The sequence below is a fragment of the Trichomycterus rosablanca genome, chromosome 1, assembly GCF_030014385.1.
Source record: "Trichomycterus rosablanca isolate fTriRos1 chromosome 1, fTriRos1.hap1, whole genome shotgun sequence".
Taxonomy (NCBI): domain Eukaryota; kingdom Metazoa; phylum Chordata; class Actinopteri; order Siluriformes; family Trichomycteridae; genus Trichomycterus; species Trichomycterus rosablanca.
Genome location: NC_085988.1, coordinates 15,819,630 through 15,835,462, shown reverse-complemented (window position 1 = coordinate 15,835,462; position 15,833 = coordinate 15,819,630). Strand labels below are relative to the sequence as shown.

At 39.5% G+C, this 15,833-nt stretch overlaps 1 protein-coding gene across 2 annotated transcripts in view; it reads left to right on the top strand.

Annotated features, from left to right (window-relative positions):
- anxa6 (annexin A6) overlaps nucleotides 1-15,833 on the top strand; it is a 92,633-nt gene that overhangs the window by 26,830 nt on the left and 49,970 nt on the right. For both annotated transcript variants that reach the window (XM_062985938.1, XM_062985855.1), the window contains exons 8-14: nucleotides 1,800-1,856; nucleotides 4,281-4,374; nucleotides 4,463-4,558; nucleotides 10,234-10,292; nucleotides 11,651-11,773; nucleotides 12,432-12,490; nucleotides 14,369-14,447. In XM_062985938.1, the coding sequence (XP_062842008.1) occupies nucleotides 1,800-1,856; nucleotides 4,281-4,374; nucleotides 4,463-4,558; nucleotides 10,234-10,292; nucleotides 11,651-11,773; nucleotides 12,432-12,490; nucleotides 14,369-14,447 (567 nt within the window). The remainder of the gene's footprint in view (nucleotides 1-1,799; nucleotides 1,857-4,280; nucleotides 4,375-4,462; nucleotides 4,559-10,233; nucleotides 10,293-11,650; nucleotides 11,774-12,431; nucleotides 12,491-14,368; nucleotides 14,448-15,833) is intronic.

Below are 15,833 nucleotides of genomic sequence, written 5' to 3'. Positions count from 1 at the left end.
TTGGTATCTGAGCTAAAACCACCTCCTTGTTTCTACACTCACTGTCCATTTTATCAGCTCCACTTACCATATAGAAGCACTTTGTAGTTCTACAATTACTGACTGTAGTCCATCTGTTTCTCTGCATGCTTTGTTAGCCCCCTTTCATTCTGTTCTTCAATGGTCAGGACCACCACAGAGCAGGTATTATTTAGGTGGTGGATCATTCTCAGCACTGCAGTGACACTGACATGGTGGTGGTGTGTTAGTGTGTGTTATGCTGGTATGAGTGGATCAGACACAGCAATGCTGATAGAGTTTTTCAACACTTAACTGTCACTGCTGGACTGAGAATAGTCCACCAATCAAATATATCCAGCCAACAGCGCCCCGTGGGTAGCGTCCTGTGACCACTGATGAAGGTCTAGAAGATGACCAACTCAAACAGCAGCAATAGATGAGCGATCGTCTCTGACTTCATCTACAAGGTGGACCAACTAGGTAGGAGTGTCTAATAGAGTGGACAGTGAGTGGACACGGTATTTAAAAACTCCAGCAGCGCTGCTGTGTCATCCACTCATACCAGCATAACACACACTAACACACCACCACCATGTAATTGTAACTGCAATGCTGAGAATGATCCACCACCTAAATAATACCTGCTCTGTGGTGGTCCTGGGAGAGTCCTGACCATTGAAGAACAGGGTGAAAGCAGGCTAAAAAAGTATGTAGAGAAATAGATGGACTACAGTCAGTAATTGTAGAACTACATATATACGTATATACAGTATATATACTATATGGTAAGTGGAGCTGATAAAATGGACAGTGAGTGTAGAAACAAGGAGGTGGTTTTAATGTTATGGCTGATCAGTGTATATTTGTTAAGCAATTTAATTATTATTGCCCTTTTGGTTTTCTACCAACCGGTTAAGCTGATTTTAGCCACTTCTGTAGTAAATGAATCTCACTCACCCTTAAACTTTGGAAAAGGGTCATGGTGAAGCCCTTCTCCTGTGGGTTGTAAGACATCAACCCAATTGCAGGATACTTAACCACTACTGTGGCTAAAGAGCCAAAAACAAAATGGGAAAAATATGATAACTAAAATAACCAGTGGCCAAAATAACAGAAACTAGAAACAAAAGGAAGCCAAATACAATCTGCAGTCCAAGGCAGAGAGGTGAAAGAATAGATAAACTACCTTGTTTAAAAAAGCACAGGACCACACTGGACAGTAGGAAAAAATTATAAAACAGTCCAAATGTGCCAGCTACTCAGTCCACCAATGTTTGACAACTGAGTTCTTGAAAAAGAATGAACAGAGAGGAACTCTGTGAAAACCGGGAGAGGCTATAAAAGGAGTAGAGCAGCCACTCCACCAACTACAGAAGGTAGTCTGCTGGGTAGGAAAAGACTGGACTTAAAAGGGGTGGGGTCTTCAACAATGTGTAAGGACCCTGGTTAGTTGCCCGAGGCGCCTGTACAGAAGTGGAGGAACGCGGAGATCAGTGCATGACTCTCTGTGTGTGAGACTGGCCTCGCCAAAGTACAGGTGAATAAGAAGGGGTCGGTGGACTGTGCAAGCGTGAGTGAAATATACCCTCCTCGGACACAATCAGGGTCCCCAGCAATCATGAGTCACATTCATTGCTAGAGGGCCTCAGGGAGTTTTGGACTTGGTAAGCGTTTAAGCAAAGCACAATAGAAAGCAAAGTAATTTATTTAAAAAACTACAATTTTATGCTAAATGGACGCTTGTGTACTTGTGGTAATGTTTACATCAGGTTAATGATGATTGTGATTTGGTTTATCAGGGGACCAGAGATGATGATGACATGGTGTATGAGGAGCTAATAGAGGAGGATGCTCAGGTAAGTTCCAGTAAAGTGTTTCTACTGGATATTAAATCATCACCGTTAATAAAATTGTTTTGTTGTTATTCTCAATCAGCACAAGGCTAATAATGAAATGCACTTTTTTTTTTTAAGTCAAAGTAATATTAGTAATAATATTCAAATAAACATTTACAGCAACTTACAATTAGGGCTGGGCGATTTTCACGATTAATTCGGTTAATTCGCATGAACGTTTTCACCCGATGTTAGAATGTGACAATCGCGATTGTTTACATACTTTATATTTTAATTAAAATACCAACATGTCACGAAGCAGAAACTGACCAGACGCTCGCGGAATATAAATCAGGGAAAGTTTAATATCAAAAGGGCGAAAAAAGTGTACAAAACCAGGTCAGAGTCAAAAACCAGAGGATAGACCAAAACAGTAAACGGAAAACAACAAGGATTATACACGGTAACGGTTACATTCAGTAATAAGGAGCGCAAACACGATCCGCAAAACGAGACACAAACGGAAGAGTTTAATTAAGATTCACTGAATCAAACACCGCTGAACTGAATCAAAATACGGAGCCGATGAGCGCGATCAGGATTGGCTGGAAAGTAACGAATTACATTTACTCGCGTTACTGTAATTGAGTCGTTTTTTTGTGTACTTGTACTTTTTAAAGTAGATTTTACAGCCTGTAATTTTACTTTTACTTAAGTAAGTTTTGTACTAAGAATTGTAATTCGCTACATTTTAAATCACATCCGTTACTGAGTAAAAAAATCGCGTCTGGGAAACTGCTGCAGTGAATTCTGCGATAGGGAGTCGGATCTTTTGTCTCGGTTCCTTTTGAAGAGCCGTATGTATGTAACGACTCCCAAATGCGCGAATCGGTTCCTTTATTTTGGCTTAAAGGGCCGTTCAATAGAATCGAATCATTCTACGACACATAATAGTGGTTAATACAGTTTGAAAGTTTTATGGGACTAAAATGACAGCTTTTTGTAGTTTTTTTCCTAATGTAAGGAGGTTCTGCTGAACATTATTTAAAATAAAAGTTGTTTGTGAGCTATTCTTAGATATAGATAGATAAGGATATAGATAATTTAGATCTATTTTGTTTTAATTATTGTTAATTATTGTGATATCGTTATTGTTATAAAGTTTGAGTCCCTTAAAAGGATAATTATAGGTGGTGCTGTTACTATTTTTGCACTTCTGCAGCCTTTAATTATAATACAAAAAAAGAAATTTGAGTCTTATTTTAGTTGCATTATACAAGAACAAAAAAAATCGAAATCGTAATCGACAATCGGGTATAATTTTAAAATAATCGAGATTTTTTTGCAAAATCGCCCAGCCCTACTTACAATTATGACTGAATACAGTTAAGGGCCCAACTGGGGCAACTTGGCAGTGGTAGAGCTTGAACCATCAACCTTCTGATTATTAGTCCAATACCTTAACCGCTGAGCTACCACTGCCTTACGACAGACGTAAAAATAAACGTTTAAATATTTACAGGGGCGGCGCAGTGGCTTAGTGGGTAGCACTGTCGTCTCACAGTAAGAAGGTCCTGGGTTCGATCCCCAGGCGGGGCAGTCCGGGTCCTTTCTGTGTGGAGTTTGCATGTTCTCCCCGTGTCGCGTGGGTTTCCTCCGGGTGCTCCGGTTTCCTCCCACAGTCAAAAAACATGCAGTCATGTTCATTGGAGACACTGAATTGCCCTATAGGTGAATGGGTGTGTGTGTGTGTGTGTGTCTGCCCTGTGATGGACTGGCGCCTTGTCCAGGGTGTTACTGTGTGCCTTGCGCCCATTGATAAGCTGGGATAGGCTCCAGCTAAAAACACTAACCCCCCGACACTAATTGGATAAGCGGTTAAGACAGTGAGTAAGTGAGTGAGTGTATACAGTTAAGTATACAGTTAAGGGCCTTGTTCAGGGGCCCAACTGGGGCAACTTGGCAGTGGTAGAGCTTGAACCATCAACCTTCTGATTATTAGTCCAATACCTTAACCGCTGAGCTACCACTGCCTTACGACCAAGGGTTCGAACCCCAGTGCTATTAACCATTCGAGCGTCTACATCCAGAGATGACTGCCTATGTTTGAGGGGTGGATTGGCATCATGTCTGGGGTGTTACTGCATTGCTCCCAGTGTTTCTGAGGAAACAAGACCCACCACGACCCTGACCAGGATAGAGCATGAAAACGTATTCACAGAGTATAGCTTGTTCCGCTGTGCATGTCACGACTGTGTAGGAGTCCACTGCTGACTGATAAAAAGAATAGCCTGATAGGTTAACATGTTGAATGAAATGTGTGCTTGATATGAAGGTATTGATGTGAAGATATCATTTGGGAATTGGATGTGTCTAAAATGTAGTTGAAACACTGAAGTGTGTGACGGGGGGGAGAACTTGATGTGGATGTTCTTGTGATCGTAGTCTCTGTACGCTGCTGGAGAGGAGAAGTGGGGGACGGATGAAGCCATCTTCATCATGCTGCTGGGCAACCGCAGCATAACCCACCTGCAGCTAGGTACGTTATAGCTGATTTAACACACGTGCCACGCCCGTTTCCTCATGCAGAGTGTTGATGATCGCAGTAACCTGTCTGTATCGTGCAGTGTTTGATGAGTATCAGAAGATTGCTGAGAAATCGATCGAGGACAGTATTAAGAGTGAACTGTCGGGAGACTTCGAGAGGCTCATGCTGGCTGTCGGTATGATTCTTACACACACACACACACACTCACACACACTCTCACACACACACACACACACACACACACACACTCACACACACACACACTCAGTCTGAAACAATATATTGTACAAGTCATTATAGAAGCTGTTATACCCTCAAAAGCACAACAATCGTCCTCAATACTGCTGATTCACATTGACTAGCTAAGAGGGTTATCAGGTGATCAGGCTGGACATAGTCCCTCCATGTATTAGTTCACTAAGCAACTTACCATTTTAGCTTAGCTTAGCATTTGAGCTATACTAAGCAACTTACCCTTAGCTTAGCATTTGAGCTATACTAAGCTTAGCATCTTAACGATACTAAGCAACTTACCATTTTAGCTTAGCTTAGCATTTGAGCTATACTAAGCTTAGCATTTTAGCTATAGTAAGCAACTTACCCTTAGCTTATCATTTTAGCTATACTAAGCTTAGCATCTCAATTATAATGAGCAACTTAACATTTTAGCTTAGCATTTGAGCTATACTAAGCAACTTACCCTTAGCTTAGCATTTTAGCTATACTAAGCTTAGCATCTTAACTATAGTAAGCAACTTACCTTTTTAGTGTAGCATTTCAGCTTTACTAAGCTTCGCATTTTAACTATACTAAGCAACTTACCATTTTAGCTTAGCATTTTAGCTATTCTGAGCTTAGCATTTGAGCTATAGTAAGCAACTTACCTTTTTAGCATAGCATTCAGCTTTACTAAGCTTAGCATTTTAGCTATACTAAGCAACTTACCATTTTAGCTTAGCATTTTAGCTATTCTGAGCTTAGCATTTGAGCTATAGTAAGCAACTTACCCTTAGCTTATCATTTTAGCTATACTAAGCTTAGCATCTCAATTATAATGAGCAACTTAACATTTTAGCTTAGCATTTGAGCTATACTAAGCAACTTACCCTTAGCTTAGCATTTTAGCTATACTAAGCTTAGCATCTTAACTATAGTAAGCAACTTACCTTTTTAGTGTAGCATTTCAGCTTTACTAAGCTTCGCATTTTAACTATACTAAGCAACTTACCATTTTAGCTTAGCATTTTAGCTATTCTGAGCTTAGCATTTGAGCTATAGTAAGCAACTTACCTTTTTAGCATAGCATTCAGCTTTACTAAGCTTAGCATTTTAGCTATACTAAGCAACTTACCATTTTAGCTTAGCATTTTAGCTATTCTGAGCTTAGCATTTGAGCTATAGTAAGCAACTTACCCTTAGCTTATCATTTTAGCTATACTAAGCTTAGCATCTCAATTATAATGAGCAACTTAACATTTTAGCTTAGCATTTGAGCTATACTAAGCAACTTACCCTTAGCTTAGCATTTTAGCTATACTAAGCTTAGCATCTTAACTATAGTAAGCAACTTACCTTTTTAGTGTAGCATTTCAGCTTTACTAAGCTTCGCATTTTAACTATACTAAGCAACTTACCATTTTAGCTTAGCATTTTAGCTATTCTGAGCTTAGCATTTGAGCTATAGTAAGCAACTTACCTTTTTAGCATAGCATTCAGCTTTACTAAGCTTAGCATTTTAGCTATACTAAGCAACTTACCATTTTAGCTTAGCATTTTAGCTATTCTGAGCTTAGCATTTGAGCTATAGTAAGCAACTTACCCTTAGCTTATCATTTTAGCTATACTAAGCTTAGCATCTCAATTATAATGAGCAACTTAACATTTTAGCTTAGCATTTGAGCTATACTAAGCAACTTACCCTTAGCTTAGCATTTTAGCTATACTAAGCTTAGCATCTTAACTATAGTAAGCAACTTACCTTTTTAGTGTAGCATTTCAGCTTTACTAAGCTTCGCATTTTAACTATACTAAGCAACTTACCATTTTAGCTTAGCATTTTAGCTATTCTGAGCTTAGCATTTGAGCTATAGTAAGCAACTTACCTTTTTAGCATAGCATTCAGCTTTACTAAGCTTAGCATTTTAGCTATACTAAGCAACTTACCATTTTAGCTTAGCATTTTAGCTATTCTGAGCTTAGCATTTGAGCTATAGTAAGCAACTTACCCTTAGCTTATCATTTTAGCTATACTAAGCTTAGCATCTCAATTATAATGAGCAACTTAACATTTTAGCTTAGCATTTGAGCTATACTAAGCAACTTACCCTTAGCTTAGCATTTTAGCTATACTAAGCTTAGCATCTTAACTATAGTAAGCAACTTACCTTTTTAGTGTAGCATTTCAGCTTTACTAAGCTTCGCATTTTAACTATACTAAGCAACTTACCATTTTAGCTTAGCATTTTAGCTATTCTGAGCTTAGCATTTGAGCTATAGTAAGCAACTTACCTTTTTAGCATAGCATTCAGCTTTACTAAGCTTAGCATTTTAGCTATACTAAGCAACTTACCATTTTAGCTTAGCATTTTAGCTATTCTGAGCTTAGCATTTGAGCTATAGTAAGCAACTTACCCTTAGCTTATCATTTTAGCTATACTAAGCTTAGCATCTCAATTATAATGAGCAACTTAACATTTTAGCTTAGCATTTGAGCTATACTAAGCAACTTACCCTTAGCTTAGCATTTTAGCTATACTAAGCTTAGCATCTTAACTATAGTAAGCAACTTACCTTTTTAGTGTAGCATTTCAGCTTTACTAAGCTTCGCATTTTAACTATACTAAGCAACTTACCATTTTAGCTTAGCATTTTAGCTATTCTGAGCTTAGCATTTGAGCTATAGTAAGCAACTTACCTTTTTAGCATAGCATTCAGCTTTACTAAGCTTAGCATTTTAGCTATACTAAGCAACTTACCATTTTAGCTTAGCATTTTAGCTATTCTGAGCTTAGCATTTGAGCTATAGTAAGCAACTTACCCTTAGCTTATCATTTTAGCTATACTAAGCTTAGCATCTCAATTATAATGAGCAACTTAACATTTTAGCTTAGCATTTGAGCTATACTAAGCAACTTACCCTTAGCTTAGCATTTTAGCTATACTAAGCTTAGCATCTTAACTATAGTAAGCAACTTACCTTTTTAGTGTAGCATTTCAGCTTTACTAAGCTTCGCATTTTAACTATACTAAGCAACTTACCATTTTAGCTTAGCATTTTAGCTATTCTGAGCTTAGCATTTGAGCTATAGTAAGCAACTTACCTTTTTAGCATAGCATTCAGCTTTACTAAGCTTAGCATTTTAGCTATACTAAGCAACTTACCATTTTAGCTTAGCATTTTAGCTATTCTGAGCTTAGCATTTGAGCTATAGTAAGCAACTTACCCTTAGCTTATCATTTTAGCTATACTAAGCTTAGCATCTCAATTATAATGAGCAACTTAACATTTTAGCTTAGCATTTGAGCTATACTAAGCAACTTACCCTTAGCTTAGCATTTTAGCTATACTAAGCTTAGCATCTTAACTATAGTAAGCAACTTACCTTTTTAGTGTAGCATTTCAGCTTTACTAAGCTTCGCATTTTAACTATACTAAGCAACTTACCATTTTAGCTTAGCATTTTAGCTATTCTGAGCTTAGCATTTGAGCTATAGTAAGCAACTTACCTTTTTAGCATAGCATTCAGCTTTACTAAGCTTAGCATTTTAGCTATACTAAGCAACTTACCATTTTAGCTTAGCATTTTAGCTATTCTGAGCTTAGCATTTGAGCTATAGTAAGCAACTTACCCTTAGCTTATCATTTTAGCTATACTAAGCTTAGCATCTCAATTATAATGAGCAACTTAACATTTTAGCTTAGCATTTGAGCTATACTAAGCAACTTACCCTTAGCTTAGCATTTTAGCTATACTAAGCTTAGCATCTTAACTATAGTAAGCAACTTACCTTTTTAGTGTAGCATTTCAGCTTTACTAAGCTTCGCATTTTAACTATACTAAGCAACTTACCATTTTAGCTTAGCATTTTAGCTATTCTGAGCTTAGCATTTGAGCTATAGTAAGCAACTTACCTTTTTAGCATAGCATTCAGCTTTACTAAGCTTAGCATTTTAGCTATACTAAGCAACTTACCATTTTAGCTTAGCATTTTAGCTATTCTGAGCTTAGCATTTGAGCTATAGTAAGCAACTTACCCTTAGCTTAGCATTTTAGCTATACTAAGCTTAGCATCTTAACTCTACTAAGCAACTTACCTTTTTAGCGTAGCATTTCAGCTTTACTAAGCTTAGCATTTTAGCTATACTAAGCAACTTACCGTTTTAGCTTAGTGTTTTAGCTATTCTAGGCTTAACATTTTAGCTATACTAAGCAACTTATTGCTTTAAATTAGCTTGACATTTTAGCTATACTAAGCAACTTACCTTAGCTTAGCGTTTTAGCTATACTAAGAAACTTACCATTTTAGTTTAGCATTTTAGCTATACCAAGCAATTTACCATTTTGCTTAGCTAAGCATTTTAGCTATACTAAGCCACTTACCATTTTAGCTTAGCATTTTAGCTATTCTAAGCTTAGCATTTTAGCTATATAAAGCAACTTATTGCTTTAGATTAGCTTGACATTTTAGCTATACTAAGCAACTTACCCTTAGCTTAGCGTTTTAGCTATACTAAGCTTAGCATTTCAGCTATACCAAGCAACTTACCATTTTAGCTTAGCATTTTAGTTATTCTAAACTTAGCATTTTAGCTATAGTAAGCAACTTACCCTTAGCTTATCATTTTAGCTATACTAAGCTTAGCATCTCAATTATAATGAGCAACTTAACATTTTAGCTTAGCATTTTAGCTATATTAAGCGACTTACCCTTAGCCTAGCATTTGGGTTTGCAAGCTTCATAGGAACTATTTAATGTCTCCCGAAATCGAACAACATGTTTATTTATTATATGTTTATATAAATATATATATTTATTATTATATTTTTCTAAAATTGACAAAATGACATCATGACTTCTATATTAATATGTATCATCTTGTTGACATCTCAAACCTACTACAGACTAGCCAATCATTGTTCAAGTAGGAGCTGATTGGCCAGCCAACAAGGCCGATGGTTCTGTTCTGACTGTATGAGACTGAGGGTGTGTTCGAAAACCTAGTGAGCTGCCTTGCTGTCTTACTGTCTACATAGGCAGCTGCCTCAGTAGAGAAGATTCTAATAAGTCATCGACTTATAAGTCAGGTTATTCGAACGCGCTACGTAGACAGCGATAACATCGGGTTTCGCATTTAGCATTTAGTCTTTCAAACCAATGGGATGGGGTGGCACAACACGCTAGCATGTCAACTAACATCTCCCTCCGTGTACCGAAAACAGTTACATTCGCTGAGATAAGCCTAAACTTAGTTAAACAAGTTAAAAATCAGTAATAATTTATTTACGTTTGAAAATAACTCGTTCGTTTCTCCGCCCCGTCAGCCATGTTTTTTTATTTTTCTGTAAGAGAAGAGCTGCCGCACTGAATGCTGGGATTGCCTTGATCACTAAGGACGCTTCCGATGCTCACTCGTTCTGGAGTCAAAATAACATTGAAATTTTAAGATGCCTCAGTAGTGAGGATATTAAGGCATCTAGGATTTGGAACAGCCTTCTTCTCGGGAGCGCGCACGGGATGACGTAAAATGCGTCTATGTAGACAGCGCGCTAGCTTTTCGAACACACCCTGAATGAGGACTGGTAGGACTGGTATGCGGTGCTGATTTGAGTTTGTGTTTGTGTATTTCAGTGCAGTGTATTCGCAGTCGTCCCATGTTTTTCGCCAAACGCCTCTACAAGTCAATGAAGGTAATTTATAATGAAGGGTCTGTCCACGAAAGAGCTGGATTACTGCAAGAAATCAGATTTGGTCAATAATCCTGTCATGGGGGTCACATGCAGCTGATTAACACGGCTGAGGGAGAGGTCGCTCAGTGGGTGGGTGCCACACAACAACATGGTTGCTAAAGTCTTGGGTTCAATCCTCTCTTGTGGTCACGGTCTGAAGACAGAGAAAAATGACATTGATTCGTTTGGGCTCTAACCTCACAATATCTTGGGAAACGTAATCACTAATTTTTTCATTTCTATTATACACTATATGGACAAAAGTATTTGGACACCTGACCATGAGCTTGTTGGACATTCCATTTTAATAACAAATGGTATCAAAATATAGTGATCTGTTTAGAACAGCCCCTCTTGTGAGAAGGTACGTCTGTGGGCACTGTGGTGCATTTGTATGGCTGGGCACTGATGTTGGTCATGAAAGCCTCATCTGATGTTCCAGTGATGATGAAACTCCAGTGGCCTTCACAGAGCCCTGACCTTATCCCCACTGAACAGCTTTGGAATGAACTGGAACATCAACGGAGACTTTCTCGACCAACATCAGTGCCCAGCCATACAAATGCTCTTTTGAGTAAATGCTTTGAAGTCTTGTGAGAAACCTTCTCGGGAGAGAGGCTAAAAGCTTTTTAAAACTTGCTGGGGACCCTGATCGCGTCTGATCGCTGATCGCCCCCCTGATTGCTACACCCCCCCCATCCCCGCTGGACATGTGTTCAGTTCACCAATCCCTTCTTTTTCAGTCACACACTGATCTCTTTTGTACAGGCGCCTAGGGCAACTAACCAGGGTCCTTACACAGCGTCGAAGACCCCACTCCCTTTTTTGTAAATCCGGTCTTTTCCCACCAAGCAGACTAGTGACCAATGTAGTCTGCTGCAGGTACTGCTGACCGGTAGCAGAGCTGAGATTAGAACCCGGGGAGCTAGATGAATATCCTGCTGCGCCACCTGGGCACCTTAGACCTTGCCTTGTGCATGGGGTACAATCATGCTGGATCAGAAATCAGCCTTCTCTAAACTATTGGGGCAAATTTGGAAGCATATAATTTCCTTTGTGTTGATTTATTAAACCTGTTAGCAACTGTTCTGGCTGAAACACATGAATACTATAATTAGAAAAGGTGTCCCAATAATTTTGTCCATATAGTGTATTTGATATGACACATAGTGTGTCTTTGGCTCGTTGAGGACGTCCGATTTTACTTAAGCGTGTGTCTAAAAACCATGATGTACAGAATTCTTAGCTATTGTTAATATGTACAGTGGGTGTGTGTTCGTGTCCTTGTGCTAAACTGAACTTCCTCCCTCTTTTCACAGGGTTTAGGTACGGCTGATAACACTCTGATCCGGATCATGATCTCTCGTTCTGAGATCGACATGCTGGACATTCGAGAATGTTTCAGGCTACACTATGAGAAATCCCTATACAATATGATTCAGGTACTTCCCTCCGTGTTGACACTAAACACTATATTTAAGTCTAAATTCATACCCGGGTGTTGTCTTTTTATTTTTGGCACATCTGCTCATACATTAATTCATTATTTAAATATATATAAACGTGCCACTCAGGTGGCGCAGCGGTAAAAACACACGCTGGAACACCAGAGCTGTGGTCTCGAATACATTGTATCGAGTCTCAGCTCTGCCTGCCGATTGGTCTGTTGTTCAGATAGGGGCGGGATATTAAAAAAAGCCGGATAGGGACTCTCTCATAACTAATGCAATTACGACCTCTGCTGGCTGATTGATGTTGCCTGCACAGAGATGGGAAAAGCCTGCTGTCAGGGTGTGTCTCTCCGTTCACAGTGCTGATCTGCACTGCACTCATCAAAGTGTAGGTGCCAAAATGCATACTGCATGCTGCCCACTTCTCGGAGAAGGCATGGGTTAGCTTCATTCTCCTCAATCAGAGCGGGAATTGGTATTGGTGGAGAGGAAGCATGGCACAATCAGGCAATTGGACACGCTAAAAGGGAGAGAAAGGGGAGAAAAATGCATAAACAATATACATATATATATATATATATAAACACATATAAAATTGCATGTGGTGATGTGTATTATATCCTTTGTAACCATATTTGATCTCTTACAGGACGACACATCTGGAGAGTACAAGCGTACTTTGTTAAAGCTGTGTGGAGGAGATGATGAGTAAGTGTCTGAACACATCTTTAACTGTAGGTAGGACATGGGACATAAGACCTGAAGGCAAAAGTTCACAACTGCTTTACAACAGTATACTATGAGCTTGCTGGACATCCTATTCCAAAACCATGGGCATTTGTAACAGGTCCTGCTGGGCCCATTTACAGAATCTTGCTTCATCTTCAATGCCATTTATGGCCTGCAGTGAGGGCACTGAGGTAATTGATGTGTCAGTTCCTCTTAACTGACAAGTCACCTGCGCCTCATATACGTTAATTCGCTCCAGGTGGGAGTGTTTCTATTTATCATGGTTTCTGCCTTACAGATTTGGCAGCTCCTCTGTTAGGAAACCTGGTTTTTCTCTGGAACCGTGATGCCAGTCTTGGTCCGGTCCTCTTTTTCTATGGTGTGGGATGCCAGCATACCTTCATCTTTTAATAGGAACGATGATTATAGTCCTGGCCACACCATGGAACCACCCTGGAAGAGAAGTTGCCCCCGAGGCGATGTAATTTCCATTTTCCTGAGCACACTCCACCTGTAAATCCATGTAGCTTGGTTGGGTTGGAGTGCCGCCTGTGTATTGCTGTCCGCTGTTTGATATTTTTCTTTTTTGAGCTGGGTTGTCACAAACGACCAGAGTATCCGGTCATTTTGTAATAACCAGTTAGTTCTGTACTATCCTTGTTCTATCCACTCTCTCCGTTGCGGGCTGCAGATGTTTCCATTATTTTGGCCACAGCATTTATTTTCCCTTTTTGTATTTTCCCATTTTGGTTAAGCATCCTGCACTTGGGTTCAGTTTTCAGTTCCTTCAGGTGCGGGGTTTCTCTTCGTGCTTCAGTAGCAAGGCACAATCCGCCTGTTACAGCATTAATATGAGTAATATTACTCCTATTGCAGCTATAACAGCCTCTACTCCTCTGGGAAGGCTTTGTACAAGATTTTGGAACCGACTGCTAATCCATTCTATAACCCCATGCACCCATGTTGGACTAGAAGGCCTGGTTAACAATCAATGTTCCAATTCATCCCAAAGGTGTCAAAGATTTTTAAGGTCAGAGCTCTGTGCAGGTCATTGAAGTATCTACACACCAAACTTCAAAAACTAAATATTGTCTTAATGGTCCTCTCTTTGACCACAGAGGCACCATCAGGCTGGAGCAGGATAACTCCTTATGCATACTGTTGCCACCAAGTTTTTTAATTTCATTTTCACATTTTTACCACCACTTTATCCTGGTCAGTGTCACCCACACCCCCTCAGATAAGCATCCAATCTCCAGCTGACACTGCCAACTGTGTCTGTGTGGACACCGGCCAGGTCGGTGGCTCTGCTGAGATTTGAACACTCCACAATGGTATGCTAGCGCGTTAGACTGCCATGCCACCTAAGTGCCCAAATTGTTTCCTCTGGGAGTGAAGACTTAACACAGCTAGAAGCAAAATTATTAAAAGCACCTAAATGTTAAAACAACACAGAGCAACAAGTTACCTTTAAAATTACTGTCAGTACAACTGGTTCTCCTTTAGGCACAGTTAATCATGTTTATATGTAGATGCCTGACCGTCTGATAGCACCGCTGGGGATTCAAACCTAGATCCCAGCATTAGTCGGCTAGCATAATTTACTGCTGTGCCTCTGAGTGCTGCCCGTATTAGCATCATCCCATACAATATTAAAGAAGCTCATTTTGGACCATGAGCATTTCTCGACAACCAACATCATTGGAGACTGTCTCTGATCAGTCTGATCAATGCATGATCAGTCTTTAAACCTCACGCTCTTAAAATTTCCATTTTAAATCTATGGATTAGTTTCTGAAGTTCTCAAGTTCTTCATGATACATGTGATTTAAAATTATTATGATTTTTGTATTTCAGTTTAGCAGGGGAGTTTTTCCCTGAAGCTGCACAGCTCGCTTACAAGATGTGGGAGATCAGCTCCATGTCCAAGGTCCAGGTCTGTAACACCTAATTCTTATAGTGGCACACATCGCTTTAGTCAAAATCAAGTCAAATTTATTTATATAGCGCTTTTTACAATGGACATTGTCTCAAAGCAACTAGGCAAGGAAAAACTCCCTTAAAAAAAAAGAGCCAGACTCAACAGGTACCATCCTCTTTGGGTGGCCTGGAGGATAATTTAAATAAATAGGATTAACACAAATCATACAATCAAAAAATTAAATTGAACTGAAAGTTATAACTAGTTCTTCATTGTTCAGTCCAGTCTGTGATAAAGTCCATTGTAAGTTCTGGACATTTTTGGTGCAAATACGCCAGGTCCCCATCACATCTAGTAGAAGCAGCATTGTTGGCACTACAGTCTCGACTTGCAGTCTTTAACCTCAAGAGGGGGAACATGTTTCCGTCAGAACCACCTCATGGTAAAACAACAGAAGATGTACTTACAATGTGAAATCATTAAGAGTAAAATGTCAGTGTTACAGAGAGAAGCTTTAGACTCCGGCACCCCTAATTATTACAGCATAACTAAAAGGGAGAGGGAGCAGGTAACAAGGTCATGAAGACTTTCATAGGACATCAGCGCCCACCTGAGTGATCGGACAAGAGAGGCACAGCAGAGAGTGACAGCAACCCAACATCCCTGATCACCATAAGTTTCTATGACCAAGAACCCATCATACACACACAGAGCTACCTGTCCAAACAGCTCCTACATTTACATTTTTGGCATTTAGCAGACGCTCTTATCCAAAGCGACTTACAGAAGAGCTTCCATAGTAAACATTTCCTGACAGTCCAAGAACACAAATCTGCTGAAACCCTGTTAGAATAATTTTTTTAAAGAAATGAATAAGAGCGGCAGTAAGTACGTGTTAGTTCTCAGTTTAAGTGCTTAGTAAAGAGGTGGGTTTTTAATTGTCTTTTGAGGAGGAACCAGTATGATCTTGTCATGTTGGCTACATGAAGAGAGAAGGACCGCTGGCTATCCAGGACAACATCAAGGTTTTGTGCCTTGTCAGATGGTTTGATCTGAAAGTCATCAAGAGAAATGACTAGGTCTTGGGTTGGAGATTGATCTCCAGGAATAAGTAACAGCTCTGTCTTGCTGGGATGAAGCTTTAGGTGATCAGCCAACAGGCTCCTGAGGAGTCGTGTCCTCTATCAGCGGGGCTTTTGTTAATGTGCACATGGCATGACATGCTAACATAATCAGCATCTCGAACGTCTGCCAGTTTCATTACTCAGGGTCACCACTACAAACACAGTATACGTGTACATATAACAAAGACACCTGATGGAATATGATTTAGAAGAAGACAAAGAAGAATGCCTTTATTTGTCATATATACAGTGTATCACAAAAGTGAGTACACCCCTC